Genomic DNA, 20,973 nt, shown 5'->3' with positions numbered 1-20,973 from the left:
GGGGGTGGGGGGGGAGGCGGAATAGTCAATACTGTTTAAAAAAGGATGAACAGGCTGGGTCTCTTTCCTCTTGAAAAAAGAAGGCTGAGGGGTGACCCAATAGAGGTCTTTAAAATTATGAAAGGGTTTGATATCGTCGATACAGAGACAATGTTTTCACATGGGGAAGAGCATAACTAGAGATTACCAATATAAGATAGTTACCAAGAAATCCAATATGGAATTCAGAAGAAACTTCTTTACCCAGAGAGTGGTGAGAATGTGAAACTTGCTACCACAGGGAGTGGTTGAAGTGAATAGTACAGATGTATTTAAGGGGGGCTAGATAAGCATATGAGGGAGAAGGGAATAGAGGGTTATGCTGATAGATTTAGATGAGGAAAGACAGGGGGAGACTCGAGTGGAGCATAAATGTTAGCATGGACTGGTTGGGCAGAATGGCCTGTTTCTGTGTTGTATATCCGATGTAATCCTATGTCATTTGTTCCCTTTCAAGTATTTACCCAATTCCATTTTTAAAGTTAATGGCATTCCCTCTGTACCTCGCCCTGTCGTTCTCATTGTCTCTATTTTTCTTTCTCCCTTTCTCTTTCTCTCTGTCTCTGTCTCTCGCCCTCTTTTCTCTCTCTCTCTCTCTCTTACTCACAGAATCATAGCATCATACAGCACAGAAGGAGGCCATTTGGCCCATGGTGTCTGTGCCAAATTAAGAAATGCTATCTAATTAATACCACTCCATTACTCTTTATCCAGAGCCATGCACATTTCTGCTTTTCAACTGTTTATCCAATTCCCCTTTTAAAAGTTACGATTGCATCTGCTTCCACCACGTTTTCAGGCAGTGTATTCCAGATCGCAACAACTCGCTGCATTAAAATAATCCCCTCATCTAGTCTTCTGATACTTTTGCCAATTGCCTTAAATCTGTGTCATCTGAATAACGACCCTCTGCCACTGGAAACAGTTTCTCCTGATTCACTCCCTGAACAACTATACAAAATCTCCCCTTAACCTTCACTGCTTTAAAAGGATTTGTAAATGGCAAATCATGTTTAACTAACTTGACTGAATTTTTTGATGAGGCAGCGCCCTGCTCTCCAGTGGTCCAGGTAGGGACCCACACAGTCAGCAGCTTGGGCCTCCCCTTTAATGAAGGGGAGAGAGAGCCCCTCCTGTGCCACAGCACAACGAGACCCAGTGAGGAGCACTGTACCCCACTCCCGACCCGTCTGCCCCGTTTACACCCTATGATTCTATGATTCGTTCTTTTATGCCTTCCTTTATTTCTGTCACTTTCTCGTCTTTTGCTCTGATTTAGATCAATACAGGAAGAGAAATTCCATTCTTGCTGTTCTGTCCTCGCTATTTTTGGATTCTAGTGGAATCACGGGATCATGGGAATCGGGGAGGGGGATGTGGGCCAGAGAGTGGGTTGAGGTCTAAGGTCAGCCATGATCTTATTGAATTGTGGAGCAGGCACGAAGGGCCGTATGATCTATTCCTGCTCCTAATCTTTATGTTCTTATGTTTATGGGCGGGTGAAGTACTGGGTAATTGCTCATTTTTATTTAAAACCATCCAATAAGGTGAGCTAGATTGTGTTGCATTAAAGTGTAGACAATGGTTCAATGAGTCTGTTTGTTCAATGTAAAAAAAAATGTGTTCTGGGATGTGGGCGTCACTGGCAAGGCCAGCATTTTTGCCCATCCCTAATTGCCCCTGAGAAGGTGGTGGTGAGCCGCCTTCTTGAACCGCTATATCCGTGAGGTGAAGGTACTCCAACATCATCATAGGCAGTCCCTCAGAATCGAGGAAGACTTGCTTCCACTCTTAAAATGAGTCCTTAGGTGGCTGAACAGTCCAATACGAGAGCCACAGTCCCTGTCACAATTGGGACAGATAGTCAGTGCCAAAGTGCTGTTAGGGAGGGAGTTCCAGGATTTTGACCCAGCGACACTGAAGGAACGACCTATATATTTCCAAGTCAGGATGGTATGTGATTTGGGGGGAACTTGGAGGTGGTGGTGTTCCCATGTACCTTCTGTTCTTGTCCTTCTAAGTGGTAGAGGCTATAGAAACATAGAAAATAGGAGCAGTATTGGCCATTCAGCCCTTCGAGTCTGCATCGCCATTCAATATGATCATGGCTGATCCTGTATCTTTTGTTTCTAGAACTCTATCTATCTCCCTTTTAACTATAATCCGTGACTTGGCCTCCACAACCTTCTGTGGTAGAGAATTCCACAGGTTCACCATCCTCTGAGTGAAAAGATTTCTCCTCATCTCGGTCCTAAATTTCCTACCCCATATCCTGAGACTGTGACCCCTTGTTCTAGACTTCCCAGCCAGGGGAAACATTCTCCTTGCATTTAGTCTATCCAACCCAGTCAGAATTTTATACATTTCAATGAGATCCCCTCTCATCCTTCTAAACTCTAGTGAATACAGGCCTAGTCGACCCAATCTCTCCTCATAAGATATCAGAGCCATCCCAGGAATCAGTCTGGTGAAGCTTCGCTGCACTCCCTCTATGGTAAGTATATCCTTTCTTAGGTAAGGAGACCAAAACAGCACACAATACTCCAGGTGCAGTCTCACCAAAGCCATGTATAACTGTAGTAAGACGTTCTTGCTCCTGTTCTCATATCCTCTTGCAATGAAGGCCAACATACCATTTGCCTTCCTAACTGCTTGCTGCATCTGCATGTTTGCTTTCAATGACTGGTGTACAAGGACACCTAGGTCCCTATGTATATCAACACTTCCCAAGCTATCACCATTTAAATAATACTTTGTCCTTATGTTTTTCCTACCAAAGTGGATAACTTCACATTTATCCACATTATACTGCATCTGCCATGTGTTTTCCCACTCACTCAACCTATCTAAATCGCACTGCAGCGTCTTTGCATCCTCCTCACAACTGACAATCCCATCTAGTTTTGTGTCGTCAGCAAACTTGGAAATATTACATTTGGTTCCCTCATCCAAATCATTTATATATATTGTGAATAGCTGGGGCCCAAGCACTGATCCCTGTGGTACTCCACTAGTTCCTGCACGCCAACCCGAAAAAAACCTGTTTATTCCTACTCTCTGTTTCCTGTCAGTTAACAAATTTTCAATCCTTGCCAATACATTACCCCCAATCCTACGTGCTTTAATTTTGCATACTAACCTCTTATGTGGGACTTTATCAAAGGCCTTCTGAAAATCCAAATACACTACATCCACTGGTTTTCCCTTATTTATTCTATCAGTTACATCCTCAAAAAACTCCAGTAGGTTCGTCAGACATGATTTTCCTTTCATAAATCCATGTTGACTTTGTCTAATCCCGTTGATATTATCTAAGTGTGACATTATCACATCCTTTATAATAGACTCCAGCATTTTCCTTACGACTGATGTTAGGCTAACCAGTCTGTAGTTTCCTGTTTTCTCTCTCCCTCCTTTTTTAAATAGTGGGGTTACATTTGCCACCCTCCAATCTGCAGGAACTGTTCCATAATCTATAGAATTTTGGAAGATGACAACTAATGCATCTGCTATTTCCATGGCTACCTCTTTTAGTACTCTGGGATGCAGATCATCAGGCCCTGGGGATTTATCAGCCTTCAGTCCCATTAGTTTCTCCAGTACTATTTTCTTACTAATAATCATTTCCTTTCGTTCCTCTTGCTCACTAGACCCTTGATTCCCCAGCATTTCTGGGACGTTATTTGTGTCCTCTTCCATGAAGACAGAACTGAAGTATTTATTTAATTGTTCTGCCATTTCCTTGTTCCCCATTATAAATTCTCCCATTTCTGTCTGTAAAGCACCTACATTTGTCTTTACTAATCTTTTTCTTTTTACGTACTTGTCGAAACTTTTGTTCGGTTTTCATGTTCCTTGCAAGTTTACTCTCATACTCTATTTTACCCCTCTTAATCAATCTCTTGGTCCTTTTTTGTTGGATTCTAAACTGCTCCCAATCCTCAGGCTTGCTACTTTCTCTGGCAACTTTGTATAACTCCTCTTTGGATCTAATACTATCCATAATTTCTTTTGTTAGCCATGGTTGGGCCACTTTTCCTTTTGTGTTTTTGCGCCAGAAAGAAATGTATAACTGGCAATTCATGCAATTGTTCCTTAAATGTTAGCCATTGCCTATCCACCATCATGTCTTTTAATGAATCTTCCCTATCTATCATAGCCAATTCATTCCTCATACCTTCATAGTTTCCTTTGATTAGATTTAGGACCCTCGTTTCGGATTGGACTACTTCACATTCCATCTTAATAAAGAATTCAATCATGTTATTGTCACTCTTCCCTAAAGGACCCCGCACAAATCCCTTCTCATTACAGAATACCCAATCTAGGATAGCCTATTCCCTAGTAGGCTCCTCAACATACTGGTCTAAAAAAACATCTCGTACACATTCCAGGAATTCATCTTCCACGGTATTATTACTAATTTGGTTTGGCCAGTCTATATGTAGATTAAAGTCACCTACGATTACTATAGTACCCTTGTTACATGCATCTCTAATTTCATGTTTGATGCCATCCCCTACATCACCACTACTGTTTGGAAGCCTATAGACAACTCCCACCAATGTTTTCTGCCCCTTGGTGTTCCTTAGCTCCACCCAGACTGATTCTACATCTTGATTTTCTGAGTCAATATCACTTCTCACTATTGCTCCGATTTCATCCATTACTAACAACACCACACCATCTCCTTTTCCTTTTTGCCTGTCCTTCCTAAATATTGAATATCCTTGGATATTCAGTTCCCAACCCTGGTCACCCTGCAACCATGTCCCCGTAATTGCAACCCTAACCCTTTCCGTTTACATCTATTTGCGCTGTTAATTCGTCTACCATATTACAGATGCTTCGTGCATTCAGATACAGTGCTTTTAGATTTGTCTTTTTAACATTATTAGACATCTTAACATTATTTTGTACTATAGCCCTATTTGTCTTATCGCTATTTTTTCTTACCTGGAAGTGCACTCTTTTGTTTGTATGCTCTGTCCCTTCCTGACATCATCTGGTTATCCTTACCACAATCACTTTCCTGCATCACTTCCTTTTCTTTTCTCTTTAGCATTCTAGATTTCTCTCTACTGCGACCGTCCTCCCCAACCCCTCCCCCCCGCCCCACCCCCTTATTTAGTTTAAAGCCCTGTCTTACCTCCCTAGTTATTCGATTCGCTAGAACTCTGGTCCCAGCACAGTTCCGGTGTAATCCGTTCCCACGGAACAGCTCTCTCTTTCCCGAGTATTGGTGCCAGTGCCCCACGGATCGAAACCCACTTCTCCCACACCAATCTCTGAGCCACGCATTCATCTCCCTGATTCTACTGACCCTATGCCACTTTGCTCGGCGCTCAGGTAATAATGCAGAGATTATTACCTTTGTGGTTCTGCTTTTCAATTTAGTCCCTAACTGTTCAAACTCTCTCTTTCTTAGTCCTACCTATGTCATTGGTACCTATGTGTACCACGACAACTGGATCCTCCCCCTCCCACTCCAAGTTCTTCTCCAGCCCGGAGGAGATGTCCTTTACCCTTGCACCAGGTAGGCAACACAGCCTTCGGGATGCACGCTCTCGGCTGCAGAGAACCCTATCTATCCCCCTAACTATACTGTCCCCTACTACAACCACCTGCCTCTTTACTCCCCCCACTTGAATGGCTTTCTGCACCACGGTGCCTTGGTCAGTCTGCTCGTCCACCCCGCAGTCTGCACACTCGTCCACAAGGGTTGCAAGAACCTCAAATCTATTGGACAAGTGCAGGGACTGAGGTTCCTGCAATACTACCTCCTGGATCCCCTTACCTGCTTCACTCGCAGTCACAGCCTCCTGTCCCTGACCATGTGTCAATTCTAAAGTATTTAATCTAGAGGGAGTGGCTGCCTCCTGGAGCAAAAGGTCCAGGTAACTTTCTCCCTCCCTGATGTCTCGCAATGTCTGCAGCTCGGACTCCAGCTCCTCAACTCGGAGCCAAAGTTCATCGTGCCGCAGACAGTTACTGCAGATGTAATCGCCCTGGACCAAAACGTCCAGAAGCTCCCACATATTGCAGCAGCAACACATCTCCTGTTTTCCCATTATTTTATTGAATTAATTAGTTTAGCGTCAGTCAAGTATATAGTTTATTAAATGAGTTAAACAAATAAAGGTTAGTTTTTAGAATTTAGATATATGCTATATGGTAATTTAAATGAAAAACTTAGCCCACAATCACTACCAATCACTTACCTGCCTTACCTGTGATGTCACACAGCAGAGTTCTCCTCACCCGGAGTCGTGCGATCTCCTGGGAGAGGCAAAAAAACAGATAAAAACCCAGGCCATTTGGGGAAAAAAATCTGGGAAAATTCTTCTCCGACCCAACTAGGTGATCGAAACTAGCCCAGGAGATCACACTAACCGTATGCTGTGGTCTGCTCTGGCTGTTATCCCCAATCTTGGGTCTCAGTCTGCTCCCACTCAGGTACGCCGCCGCTCTGCGGAAAAAGTTAGGAACAACAAGGCAAAGCAACACCTCCCGCCCCCACTTCACCGAACTCTCCCACTTACCAAACTCTGTTTTCCCACTCTGAGGTTGCGGGTTTGGGATGCCGATGAAGACTTGGCGAGTTGCTGCAGTGTATCTTGATAAGGAGGGAGTGAATGTTTAAGGTGGTGGATGGGTTGCTAATCAAGTGGGCTGCTTTGTCCTGGATGTTGTCGAGTTTCTTGAGTGTTATTGGAAACTGCACTCATCCAGGCAAGTGGCGAGTATTCCATCACACTCCTGACTTGTGACTTACAGATGGTGGAAAGGCTTTCAGCAGTCAGGAGGTATGACACTCGCCACAGAATACCCAGCCTCTGACCTACTCTTGTTGCCACAGTATTTATGTGGCTGGTCCAGTTAAGTTTCTGCTCAATGGTAACCCCCAGGATGTTGATGGTGGGGGATTCAGAGATGGTAATGCCATTGAATGTCAAGGGGAGGTGGTTAGACTCTCTCTTGTTGGAGATGGTCATTGCCTAGCACTTGTGTGGCGCGAATGTTACCTGCCACTTATCAGCCCAGGCCTGCATGCTGGCATGGACTGCTTCATTATCTGAGGAGTTGCGAATGGCACTGAACATTGTGCAGTCATCAGCGAACATCCCCACTTCTGCCTTTATGGTGAAGGGAAGGTCATTGATGAAACAGCTGAAGATGGTTGGGCGTAGGACACTGACCTGAGGAACTCCTGCAGCAATGTCCTGGGGCTGTGATCATTGACCTCCAACAACCACAACCATCTTCCTTTGTGCCAGGTATGACTCCAGCCAGTGGAGAGTTTTCCCCTGATTCCCATTGATTTCATTTTTACTAGGGATCCTTGATGCCATACTCAGTCAAATGCTGCCTTGATGTCAAGGGCAGTCATTCTCACCTCACCTCTGCAATTCAGCTCTTTTGTCCATGTTTGAACCAAGGCTGTATTGAAGCCTGAAGCCAAGTGGCCCAGGAGGAACCCAAACTGGGCATCGGTGATCAGGTTATTGGTGAGTAAGTGGTGCTTGATAACACTGTCGAAGACACATTCCATCACTTTGCTGATGATTGAGAGTAGACTGATGGGGCGGTAATTGGCCGGATTGGACTTGTCCTGCTTTTTGTGGTCCGGACATACCTGGGCAGTTTTCCACATTGTTGGGTGGATGCTAGTGTTGCAGCTGTACTAGAACAGCTTGGCTAGAGGCATGGCTAGTTCTGGAGCATGACAGCCGGGATGTTGTCGGGGCCCATAGCCTCTGCTGTATCCAGTGTGCTCAGCCGTTTCTTGATATCACGTTGAGTGAATCGAATTGTCTGAAGACTGGATTCTGTGATGGTGGCGACCTCAGGAGGAGGCAAATATGAATCATCCATTCGGTACTTCTGGCTGAAGAGGATTGCAAGGAAGGTAGTGCAGGGGTCCCCTGCAGTCATCCCCCTGCAAAACAGATACACCGTTTTGGGTACTGTTGAGGGGGCTGACTCATCAGGGGAAGGCAGCAGCTGCGAAGTTCATGGCACCAAGGGTGGCTCTGCTGCACAGGAGGGCAGGAAAAAGAATGGGGGCGCGATAGTGATAGGGGATTCAATGGAAAGGGGAATAGATAGGCATTTCTGCGGCCGCAACCGAGACTCCAGGATGGTATGTTGCCTCACTGGTTCAAGAGTCAAGGATGTCTCAGAGCGGGTGCAGGACACTCTGAAAAGGGAGGGTGAACAGCCAGTTGTCGTGGTGCATACAGGTACCAATGATATCGGTAAAAAACGGGATGAGGTCCTACGAGACGAATTTAAGGAGCTAGCAGCTAAATTAAAAAGTAGGACCTCAAAAGTAGCAATCTCAGGATTGTTACCAGTGCCACGTGCTAGTCAGAGTAGGAATCGCAGGATAGCTCAGATGAATACGTGGCTTGAGAAGTGGCGCAGAAGGGAGGGATTCAAATTCCTGGGGCATTGGAACCGGTTCTGGGGGAGGTGGGACCGGTACAAGCCGGACGGTCTGCACCTGGGCAGGACTGGAATCAATGTCCTAGGGTGAGTGTTTGCTAGTGCTGTTGGGGAGGAGTTAAACTAATATGGCAGGGGGATGGGAACCTATGCAGGGAGGCAGAGTGAAATAAAAGGGAGACAGAGGCAAAAGATAGAAAGGAGAACAGTAAAAGTGGAGGGCAGAGAAACCCAAGGCAAAAAACAAAAAGGGCTACATTACAGCAAAATTCTAAAGGGGCAAAGTGTGTTAAAAAGACAAGCCTGAAGGCTCTGTGCCTCAATGCGAGGAGTATTCGGAATAAGGTGGACGAATTAACTGCGCAGATAGCAGTTAATGGATATGATGTAATTGGCATCACGGAGACATGGTTCCAGGGTGACCAAGGCTGGGAGCTCAACATCCAGGGGTATTCAACATTCAGGAAGGATAGACAGAAAGGAAAAGGAGGCGGGGTGGCGTTGCTGATTAAAGAGGAAATTAATGCAATAGTGAGGAAGGACATTGGCTTGGATGATGTGGAATCAGTATGGGTGGAGCTACGGAATACCAAGTGGCAGAAAATGCTGGTGGGAGTTGTGTACAGACCACCAAACAGTAGTAGTGAGGTTTGGGACAGCATCAAACAAGAAATAAGGGATGTGTGCAATAAAGGCACAGCTGTAATCATGGACGACTTTAATTTACATATAGATTGGACTAACCAAACTGGTAGTAATGCGGTGGAGGAGGATTTCCTGGAGTGTATTAGGGATGGTTTTCTTGACCAATATGTCGAGGAACCAACTAGAGAGCTGGCCATCCTAGACTGGGTGATGTGTAATGAGAAGGGATTAATTAGCAATCTTGTTGTGCGAGGCCCCTTGGGGAAGAGTGACCATAATATGGTAGAATTCTTTATTAAGATGGAGAGTGACACAGTTAATTCAGAGACTAGGGTCCTGAACTTAAGGAAAGCTAACTTCGACGGCATGAGGCGTGAATTGGCTAGAATAGACTGGCAAATGATACTTCAAGGGTTGACTGTGGATAGGCAATGGCAAACATTTATAGATCACATTGATAAACTTCAACAATTGTACATCCCTGTCTGGAGTAAAAATAAAAGAGGGATGGTGGCTCAACCGTGGCTAACAAGGGAAATTAAGGATATTGTTAGATCCAAGGAAGAGGCATATAAATTGGCCAGAAAAAGCAGTAAACCTGAGGACTGGGAGAAATTTAGAATTCAGCAGAGGAGGACAAAGGGTTTAATTAGGAGGGGGAAAATAGAGTATGAGAGGAAGCTTGCCGGGAACATAAAAACTGACTGCAAAAGCTTCTATAGATATGTGAAGAGGAAAAGATTAGTGAAGACAAACGTAGGTCCCTTGCAGTCAGACTCGGGTGAATTTATAATGGGGAACAAAGAAATGGCAGACCAATTGAATAAATACTTTGGTTCTGTGTTCACGAAGGAATACACAAATAACCTTCCGGATGTACTAGGGGACCGAGGGTCTAGTGAGAAGGAGGAACTGAAGGATATTCTTATTAGGCGGGAAATTGTATTGGGGAAATTGATGGGATTGAAGGCCGATAAATCCCCGGGGCCTGATTGTCTGCATCCCAGAGTACTTAAGGAAGTGGCTCTAGAAATAGTGGATGCATTGGTGATCATTTTCCAACAGTCTATCGACTCTGCATCAGTTCCTATGGACTGGAGGGTAGCTAATGTAACACCACTTTTTAAAAAAGGAGGGAGAGAAAACGGGTAATTAAAAAAAAACAGTTAGCCTCACATCAATAGTGGGGAAAATGTTGGAATCAATTATTAAGGATGAAATAGCAGCGCATTTGGAAAGCAGTGACAGGATGGGTCCAAGTCAGCATGGATTTATGAAAGGGAAATCATGCTTGACAAATCTTCTAGAATTTTCTGAGGATGTAACTAGTAGAGTGGACATGGGAGAACCAGTGGATGTGGTGTATCTGGACTTTCAAAAGGCCTTTGACAAGGTCCCGCACAAGAGATTGGTGTGCAAAATCAAAGCACATGGTATTGGGGGTAATGTACTGGCATGGATCGAGAACTGGTTGGCAGACAGGAAGCAGAGAGCCGGGATAAACGGGTCCTTTTCAGAATGGCAGGCAGTGACTAGTAGAGTGCCGCAAGGCTCAGTGCTGGGACCCCAGCTCTTTACAATATACATTAATGATTTGGATGAAGGAATTGAGTGTAATATCTCCAAGTTTGCAGATGACACTAAACTTGGTGGCGGTATGAGCTGCAAGGAGGATGCTAAGAGGCTGCAGGGTGATTTGGACAGGTTAGGTGATTGGGCAACTGCATGGCAGATGCAGTATAATGTGGATAAATGTGAGGTTATCCATTTTGGTGGCAAAAACACGAAGGCAGAATATTATCTGAATGGCGGCAGATTAGGAAAAGGGGAGATGCAACGAGACCTGGATGTCATGGTTCATCAGTCATTGAAAGTTGGCATGCAGGTACAGCAGGCAGTAAAGAAGGCAAATGGCATGTTGGCCTTCATAGCTAGGGGATTTGAGTATAGGAGCAGGGAGGTCTTACTGCAATTGTCCAGGGCCTTGGTGAGGCCTCACTTGGAATATTGTGTTCAGTTTTGGTCTCCTAATCTGAGAAAGGACATTCTTGCAATTGAGGGAGTGCAGCGAAGGTTCACCAGACTGATTCCAGGGATGGCTGGACTGACATATGAGGAGAGACTGGATCAACTGGGCTTTTATACACTGTAGTTTAGAAGGTTGAGAGGGGAGCTCATAGAAACGTCAAAGATTCTGACGGGACTGGACAGGTTAGATGATGGAATAATGTTCCCGATGTTGGGGAAGTCCAGAACCAGGGGACACAGTCTTAGGATAAGGGGTAGGCCATTTAGGATTGAGATGAGTAGAAACTTCTTCACTCAGAGAGTTGTTAACCTGTGGAATTCCCTGCCGCAGAGAGTTGTTGATGCCAGTTCATTGGATATATTCAAGAGGGAGTTAGATATGGCCCTTATGACTAAAGGGACCTCAAGGGGTATGGAGAGAAAGCAGGAAAGGGGTACTGAGGTGAATGATCAGCCATGATCTTATTGAATGGTGATGCAGGATCGAAGGGCAGAATGGCCTACTCCTGCACCTATTTTCTATGTTTCTATGCTTCAGCCTTCTCTTTTCCAGTCACGTGCTGGGCTGTAATTTATGCCAGTTACAGTGAGGCCTAATGATGTCACATGGCGATTTCTCCCTGCTTTAGATAAGGAGTTCCCTTCACTGTGTAACCTCACACATTCAATGCGTTGCCTCCAGCTCAAAGATAAATTACAAAATACTGCAGTACAGAGGGACCTGGGGGTCCTGGTGCATGAAACACAAAAAGTTAGTATGCAGGTACAGCAAGTAATCAGGAAGGCAAATGGAATGTTGGCCTTTATTGCAAGGGGAATGGAGTATAAAAGCAGTGAAGTATTGCTACAAGTGTACAGGGTATTGATGAGGCCACACCTAGAGTACTGTGTACAGTTTTAGTCTCCTTATTTAAGGAGGGATATACTTGCATTGGAGGCAGTAGGGAGAAGATTCACGAGGTTGATTCCTGAGATGAAGGGGTTGACTTATGAAGGAAGGTTGAGTAGGTTGGGTCTATACTCATTGGAGTTTAGAAGAATGAGAAGTGATCTTATTGAAATATATAAGATACTGAGGGGCTTGACAAGGTAGATGCAAAGAGGATGATTCCCCTCATGGGGGAATCTAGAACTAGGAGGCATAATCTCAGAATAAGGGGTCGCCCATTTAAAACTGAGATGAGGAGGAATTTCTTCTCTCAGAGGGTTGTACATCCATGGACTTCTCTGTCCCAGAGAGCTGTGGAAGCTGGATCATCGAATATATTTAAGGTAGAGATAGACAGATTTTGGGGTGATAATGGAGTGAAGGGTTGTGGGGAGTGGGCAGGGAAGCAGAGCTCAGCCCAAGATCAGATCAGCCATGATCTTATTAAATGGCAGAGCAGGCTCGAGGGGCCATGTGGCCTACTCCTGCTCCTATGTCTTATGTACTTAATCCCACCTTCCAGCACTAGGTCCGTAGCCCTGTAGGTCACGGCTCTTTAAGTGGATAGTGTAAGATTAAGACCACAGGTCACACACAGATACCCAAAGGGTCTTAGGATTTGTAAGATATTTTATTTAAGAGCAACAGTTTTAAAGCATAATCAGATAGAGGATTGGCTAACAAACAGAAAACAGAGAGTCAGAATAAATGGACCATTTTCCGGTTGGCAAACAGTGACTGGTGGGGTGTTGCAAGGATCGGTGCTGGGTCCTCAACTATTTACAATTTATATTAATGACTTGGATGAAGGGACCGAGTGTAATGTAGCCAAGTTTGCTGATAGAAACATGGAAACATAGAAATTAGGTGCAGGAACAGGCCATTTGGCCCTTCAAGCCTGCAACGCCATTCAATAAGATCATGGCTGATCATTCAAACTCATTACCCATTTCCTGCTTTCTCTCCATACCCCTTGATCCCTTTGGCCATAAGGGCCATATCTAATTCCCTTTTGAATATATCTAACGAACTGGCCTCAACAACTTTCTGGGTAGAGAATTCACTTTCTGGGATAGAGAATTCACTTTCTGGGGTAGAGAATGATGATACAAAGATGGGTGGGAAAGCAAGTTGTGAGGAGGACACAAAAAATCTACAAAGGGATATAGAGAGGCTAAGTGAGTGAGCAAAAAATTGGCAGATGGAGTACAATGTGGGAAAATGTGAGGTTTTCCACTTCGGCAGAAAAAATAGAAAAGCAAATTATAATTTAAATGAAGAAAAATTGCAAAGTGCTGCAGTACAGAAGGATCTGGGGGTCCTTGTGTATGAAACACAAAAAGTTAGTATGCAGGTACAGCAAGTGATCAGGAAGGCAAATGGAATGTTGGCCTTTATTGCAAGGGGGACAGAGTATAAAAGCAGAAAAGTCCTGCTACAACTGTATAAGGTATTGGTGAGGCCACAGCTGGAGTACTGCGTACAGTTTTGGTCTCTGTATTTAAGGAAGGATACACTTGCAGTGGAGGGTGTTAAGGGAAGGCTCACTAGGTTGATTCTGGAGATGAGGGGGTTGACTTATGAATATAGGTTGAGTAGGTGGGGTCTATACACATTGAAGCTCAGAAGAATGAGAAGTGATCTTATTGAAACATATAAGATAATGAGGGAGCTCGACAAGGTGGATGCAGATAGGATATTTCCACTTATAGGGGAAACTAAAACTAGGGGGCATAGCTTCAGAATAAGGGGTCGCCCATTTAAAACTGAGATGAGGAGGAATTTCTTCTCTCAGAGGGTTGTAAATTTGTGGAATTCTCTGCCCCAGAGAGCTGTGGAGGCTGGGTCATTGAATATATTTAAGGCAGAGATAGACAGAATTTTGAGCGCTAGGAAGTAAAGGGTTATGGGGAGCGGGCAGGGAAGTGGACCGGAGTCCATGATCAGATCAGCCATGATCTTATTAAATGGCGGAGCAGGCTCAAGGGGCCAAATGACCTACTCCTGCTCCTATTCCTTATGTTCTTATACTACATATGGTTAAGATAGGTGTAATAGACATACAACCCGTGACAGTTGAGAGCAGTCTACATGGAGCGAAACGACGGGATGGACGGACAGACAGACGGTGAGGCAGAGCGGCGGACTCGGATTGGTGGATCCCTGCAGTCTGTGGCATCGACCACCAATGTTGGGTTGCTCGTCGAGCTGTAGGAGGTGTTAGGCCGTTAGCCAGCATGCGTCCACCTCACAGGCTGGGACCTAACCAAGGTGTTAGGCTATTCAACCAGTATTCATCCACCCTGAGAAAGCCTCTGACCCTAACTGCCTGTTTTTCCCTCTGGTCACCCATTTTTATACATTATTTCGATGGGCTTGTTGATACCTGGTGTCAATCATCTTTTACTCATCCTATAGTCCAATTACAGGGGAAAGTGTACTTACGAGGTCATTTTCGTCCTTATCTCTGTCTTAATGTCTTGTTGCCCTTTCAAGGGACAGCTTGTTTATCTTTAAGGCTCCTTATCCCCATAGCTTGGTCTTGAAGGCCTGTTTTTCTGCCTTGTCTTGCTGTGACCTTAGCTCTCTGTGTTTGCTGAGCTGGCACAAGTACTTATTTTATAAAAATCATTATTTCTTTTATAATTTACAATTTCTTTGGGTTTAAAGATTTCTTACACTTTCCAAGTAACTTTTAAATGTGATGAGGGTTTCTGCCTCTACCACCCTTTCAGGCAGTGAGATACAGAGTCCAACCACCCTCTGGGTAAAGAAATGTCCCATTTAAAGATGTGTATGTGATCTGCAAGGATGAGATCCTGTGACTCTGTGTCAGTTACCATACTGAGCATTAGGTGAAAACAACAGCGAAATACTGCGGATGCTGGAAATCTGAAATAAAAGTAGAAAATGCTGGAAATACTCAGCAGGTCAGGCTAAATCAGTGAAGAGAGAAACAGAGTTAGCATTTCAGTCGATGACCCTTCGCCATTCGGTGAAAGTCTCCTAAACCATGAAAACATTCTTCTGATCTGTTACAAATGTTCAGTGGAGATAACAGACCGAAATTCATTAAAGAGTTCATCAGTATCTTGGAGGATGTCGCCAGGACTGGAAAACTTTAGCTATGAGAAAAGATTGGATAGGCTGGGGTTGTTTTCTTTGGAACGGAGGAGGCTGAGGGGAGACCTTATTGTGGTGTATAAGATCATAAGGGGCCTAGATAGAGTGGATAGGACAGACCTATTTCCGTGACCAGTTATCTTTATAACTGCAGTGCACTTGTATTTAATATCTTAGCATTATCATATTACATTCGTACATTTTAAATATAACTGCCTGTAATTATTGCACGCCAAGATTGCAGTTTCTGTATTTTGCTAGTGCATTCATTTTCAGTTCTTAATATAATATATATTCTAACCAGGAGCAGGAAGGGGATAAGGGGTTATGGGGAGCGGGCAGGGAAGTGGAGCTGAGTCCATGATCAGATCAGCCATGATCTTATTGAATGGCGGAGCAGGCTCGAGGGGCCGTATGGCCTACTCCTGTTTCTATTTCTTATGTTCTTATGTTCTTATGAATCCAAGTGGGATTTCCCCCTCCCTAACACAGGGACACAGAAGCAAATTGCAGCGCTCCAAATGCGGACTGATCTCGGGACACGAAGGCTTCCTGAGAGGTTCTGGTCCTTTGTGTTCCTGGTACCTTGCGCGGTGCTTTTGTTTCTTGGGCAAAAGGTAGAACCAGCATTTAATCTCTCATTGATCAAACATCTGTTACTTTTCTGTTGTATTTACCCTCATTCATTTATTGATTCCACAATGTATTCCCGATTATTCTTACAATAAGCCCTGTATTCAGCTCCACTGGTAAAAAAAGTTAGATTATATCATTGAATGTAGGTAATGAGTTGCAGGGTTCACCCCGAATTTTATTAAACTGCTGCTTTTGCTCTTGGCTGATGTATAATTTCCCTGTTTATTTCCCTTTCTCACAGTTAACTTAGTGACGATTGTGATCCTGTCTCGGGGAAAGTGTGGTCTCACCAAATGTGTCACTCGTTACCTGGTGGCCATGGCAGCGTCGGATCTACTAGTTGTTATCATCGACCTGATATTGAGGCACATTCCCATTATTTATGTGGAACAGTTTGGTTTGCTGTGGGACATCCCCGTGTGCAATATCCACGCCATCCTGCTTTACGCAGCCACAGACTGTTCTGTCTGGTTCACCATCACTTTCACCTTTGATCGATTTGTGGCCATTTGTTGCCCAAAGCTGAAAACAAAATATTGCACCAAGAAGACGGCGGCTGTGGTTTTGGGAACAGTGACTGTGCTGAGCTGTTTAAAGAACATCTCCTGGTATTTTAAGTTTTTTGGTTACTATTGGCTTCAGAACGAGCCCTGGTTTTGTGGTGCAACACCCGATGCTTTGGAATCACTGGTCTGGGCAGCAATCGAGCTCCTTTATTATATTCTCACCCCAGGGATCCCATTTGTTCTGATTCTGCTGTTCAATGCTGTCACCGTCAGACACATCTTAGTGGCCAGCAGAGCCCGCAGGAGACTCCAGGGAGACAGCGCTGGGGAGAGTCCCAGAGACCCTGAGATGGCGAGCCGCAGGAAATCCATCATTTCACTGTTTGTTATCTCGGGCAATTTCATACTGTTATGGACATTCTTTATGGTGTATTTTATAAGTTACCGGATATCGTGCATGCTTTATGTGGTTGCAGAACCACCTGGTTATATACGAGAACTGGGATTTATGCTGCAGCTCCTCAGTTGCTGCACAAACACGGGTGTTTATGCCTTGACTCAGACTAAGTTCAGAGTGCAGCTGAAGAATATGGGGAAATATCTCTTTACTCTGATTGTGAAATTCATTAAAAGATGAGAAGAGCCAGAGACTTTGCAGCCTTCGAGCCCAATGCAGCCCAATATTGTGTGTACCGTGGGGCCAGTAATCCGGGGGAATATTAGCACACTCACTCACACACCATCTACACTGGGCTCCCTGAGAGGGGAGGGTGATCCAGGTGAATATTAACACACTCACTCACACACCATCTACACTGGGCTCCCTGTGAGGGGAGGGTGGTCCGGGTGAATATTAACTCGCTCACTCACACACTGTCTACACTGCGCTTCTTGTGAGGGGCCAGTGATCTGGGTGAATATTAACACACTTACAGACACAGTGACGCCTGTGAGGGGCCAGTAATCCAGGTGAATATTAACACATTCACGCACACACTGTCTACACTGGGCTCCCTGTGAGGGGAGGGTGATCCGGATGAATATTAACGTACTCACTCACACACTGTCTACACTGGGCTCCCTGTGAGGGGCCAGTGATCCGGGTGAATATTAACATAGTCACTCACACACTGTCTACACTGCGCTGCCTGTGAGGGGCCAGTGATCAGTATGAATATTAACACACTCACTCACACAGTATCTACATTGGGCTCCCTGCGAGGGGCCAGTGATCAGTGTGAATATTAACACGTTCACTCACACACTGTCTACACTAGGCTCACTGTGAGGGGAGGGGGATCTGGGTGAATGTTAACACAATCATCATCATCATCATCATCATTATCATAGGCAGTCCCCTGGAATAATGGAAGACTTGCTTCCACTCTGAGCATGAGTTCTTAGGTGGCTGCACAGTCGAATACGAGAGCCACAGTCTCTGTCACAGGTGGGACAGACAGTGTTTGAAGGAAAGGGTGGGTGGGGAGTCTGGTTTGCCGCACGCTCCTTCCGCTGCCTGCGCTTGATTTCTGCATGCTCGCGGCGATGAGACTCAAGGAGCTCAGCGCCCTCCCGGATGCACTTCTTCCACTTACGGCGGTCTTTGGCCACGGACTCCCATGTGTCAGTGGGGATGTCGCACTTTATCAGGGACGCTTTGAGGGTGTCCTAACACACTCAGTCACACACTGTCTACACTGGGCTCCCTGTGAGAGGCAGGTGATCTGTCAGGCCCCTCTGAAAAGGCACCAGTGCCCTATACAAAGATGGCTACCTGAAGCACTGGAACTCCCGCCTGTACTAAGGTGGCGGCCGCTGTGCCTTAGACAAAGATGGCGGTGCAGCTCAATGATCGAAGTGGCAGGATCCCGCACAACAGAAACATGGCGGCATTCGTGTCCTGCAAACTTTGTAAATTAAAATGCTTCATAATTCATTATCACCCTTAATAAATCATCATAAATGCTTTATTTGCATTGCTTTAAAATTTTCATGGCCTATCGTAGATCATTATAAGCCTTTATAAATCATTATTCATCTTTACAGAGTAAAGCTCCCTCTGCAATGTCCCATCAAACACTCCCAGGACAGGTATGGCATGGGTTAGATACAGAGTAAAGCTCCCTCTACACTGTCCCATCAATCACTCCCGGGGGAGGTACATCATGGGTTAGATACAGAGTAAAGCTCCCTCTACACCGTCCCATCAAACACTCCCAGGACAGGTATAGCATGGGTTAGATACAGAGTAAAGCTCCCTCTACACTGTTCCATCAATCACTCCCGGGGCAGGTACAGCATGGGTCAGATACAGAGTAAAGCTCCCTCTACACTGTCCCATCAAACACACCCAGGGCATGTACAGAGGGTTAGATACAGAGTAAAGTTCCCTCTACACTGTCCCATCAATCACTCCTGGGGCAGGTACAGGGGGTTAGATAGAAACATAGAAACACAGAAACATAGAAAATAGGTGCAGGAGCAGGCCATTTGGCCCTTCTAGCCTGCACCACCATTCAATGAGTTCATGGCTGAACATGCAACTTCAGTACCCCATTCCTGCTTTCTCGCTATACCCCTTGATCCCCCTAGTAGTAAGGACTACATCTAACTCCTTTTTGAATATATTTAGTGAATTGGCCTCAACAACTTTCTGTGGTAGAGAATTCTACAGGTTCACCACTCTCTGGGTGAAGAAGTTTCTCCTCATCTCGGTCCTAAATGGCTTACCCCTTATCCTTAGACTGTGACCCCTGGTTCTGGACTTCCCCAACATTGGGAACATTCTTCCTGCATCTAACCTGTCTAAACCCGTCAGAATTTTAAACGTTTCTATGAGGTCCCCTCTCATTCTTCTGAACTCCAGTGAATACAAGCCTAGTTGATCCAGTCTTTCTTGATAGGTCAGTCCCGCCATCCCGGGAATCAGTCTGGTGAACCTTCGCTGCACTCCCTCAATAGCAAGAATGTCCTTCCTCAGGTTAGGAGACCAAAACTGTACACAATACTCCAGGTGTGGCCTCACCAAGGCCCTGTGCAACTGTAGCAACACCACCCTGCCCCTGTACTCAAATCCCCTCGCTATGAAGGCCAACATGCCATTTGCTTTCTTAACCGCCTGCTGTACCTGCATGCCAACCTTCAATGACTGATGTACCATGACACCCAGGTCTCGTTGCACCTCCCCTTTTCCTAATCTGTCACTATTCAGATAATAGTCTGTCTCTCTGCTTTTACCACCAAAGTGAATAACCTCACATTTATCCACATTATACTTCATCTGCCATGCATTTGCCCACTCACCTAACCTATCCAAGTCGCTCTGCAGCCTCATAGCATCCTCCTCACAGCTCACATTGCCACCCAACTTAGTGTCATCCGCAAATTTGGAGATACTACATTTAATCCCCTCGTCCAAATCATTAATGTACAATGTAAGCAGCTGGGGCCCGAGCACAGAACCTTGCGGTACCCCACTAGTCACCACCTGCCATTCTGAAAAGTACCCATTTACTCCTACTCTTTGCTTCCTGTCTGACAACCAGTTCTCAATCCATGTCAGCACACTACCCCCAATCCCATGTGCTTTAACTTTGCACATTAATCTCTTGTGTGGGACCTTGTCGAAAGCCTTCTGAAAGTCCAAATATACCACATCAACTGGTTCTCCCTTGTCCACTCTACTGGAAACATCCTCAAAAAATTCCAGAAGATTTGTCAAGCATGATTTCCCTTTCACAAATCCATGCTGACTTGGACCTATCATGTCACCTCTTTCCAAATGCACTGCTATGACATCCTTAATAATTGATTCCATCATTTTACCCACTACCGATGTCAGGCTGACCGGTCTATAATTCCCTGTTTTCTCTCTCCCTCCTTTTTTAAAAAGTGGGGTTACATTGGCTACCCTCCACTCCATAGGAACTGATCCAGAGTCAATGGAATGTTGGAAAATGATTGTCAATGCATCCGCTATTTCCAAGGCCACCTCCTGAAGTACTCTGGGATGCAGTCCATCAGGCCCTGGGGATTTATCGGCCTTCAATCCCATCAATTTTCCCAACACAATTTTCCGACTAATAAGGATTTCCCTCAGTTCCTCCCCCTTACTAGACCCTCTGACCCCTTTTATATCCAGAAGGTTGTTTGTGTCCTCCTTAGTGAATACCGAACCAAAGTACTTGTTCAATTGGTCTGCCATTTCTTTGTTCCCCGTTATGACTTCCCCTGATTCTGACTACAGGGGACCTACGTTTGTCTTTACTAACCTTTTTCTCTTTACATATCTATAGAAACTTTTGCAATCCGTCTTAATGTTCCCTGCAAGCTTCTTCTCGTACTCCATTTTCTCTGCCCTAATCAAACCCTTTGTCCTCCTCTGCTGAGTTCTAAATTTCTCCCAGTCTCCGGGTTCGCTGCTATTTCTGGCCAATTTGTATGCCACTTCCCTGATTTCCTTCAATAGCCACGGTTGAGCCACCTTCCTTTTTTTATTTTTACGCCAGACAGGAATGTACAATTGTTGTAGTTCATCCATGCGGTCTCTAAATGTCTGCCATTGCCCATCCACAGTCAACCACTTAAGTATCATTCGCTAATCTATCCTAGCCAATTCAC

The 20,973-nt window shown here is 45.1% G+C and overlaps 1 protein-coding gene across 1 annotated transcript in view; it reads left to right on the top strand.

Annotated features, from left to right (window-relative positions):
• LOC139262708 (probable G-protein coupled receptor 139) overlaps positions 1 to 16,990 on the top strand; it is a 38,796-nt gene extending 21,806 nt beyond the window's left edge. The window contains exon 2 of the mRNA XM_070877860.1: positions 16,089 to 16,990. Coding sequence (XP_070733961.1) covers positions 16,089 to 16,990 — 902 coding nt within the window. The remainder of the gene's footprint in view (positions 1 to 16,088) is intronic.
• The last annotated feature ends 3,983 nt before the right edge of the window (positions 16,991 to 20,973 follow it).

The sequence above is a fragment of the Pristiophorus japonicus genome, chromosome 4 (genome assembly GCF_044704955.1).
Source record: "Pristiophorus japonicus isolate sPriJap1 chromosome 4, sPriJap1.hap1, whole genome shotgun sequence".
Lineage (NCBI taxonomy): Eukaryota > Metazoa > Chordata > Chondrichthyes > Pristiophoridae > Pristiophorus > Pristiophorus japonicus.
Note: the sequence above shows the minus strand (reverse complement) of the source record. Positions and strands in the feature narration are given on the sequence as shown.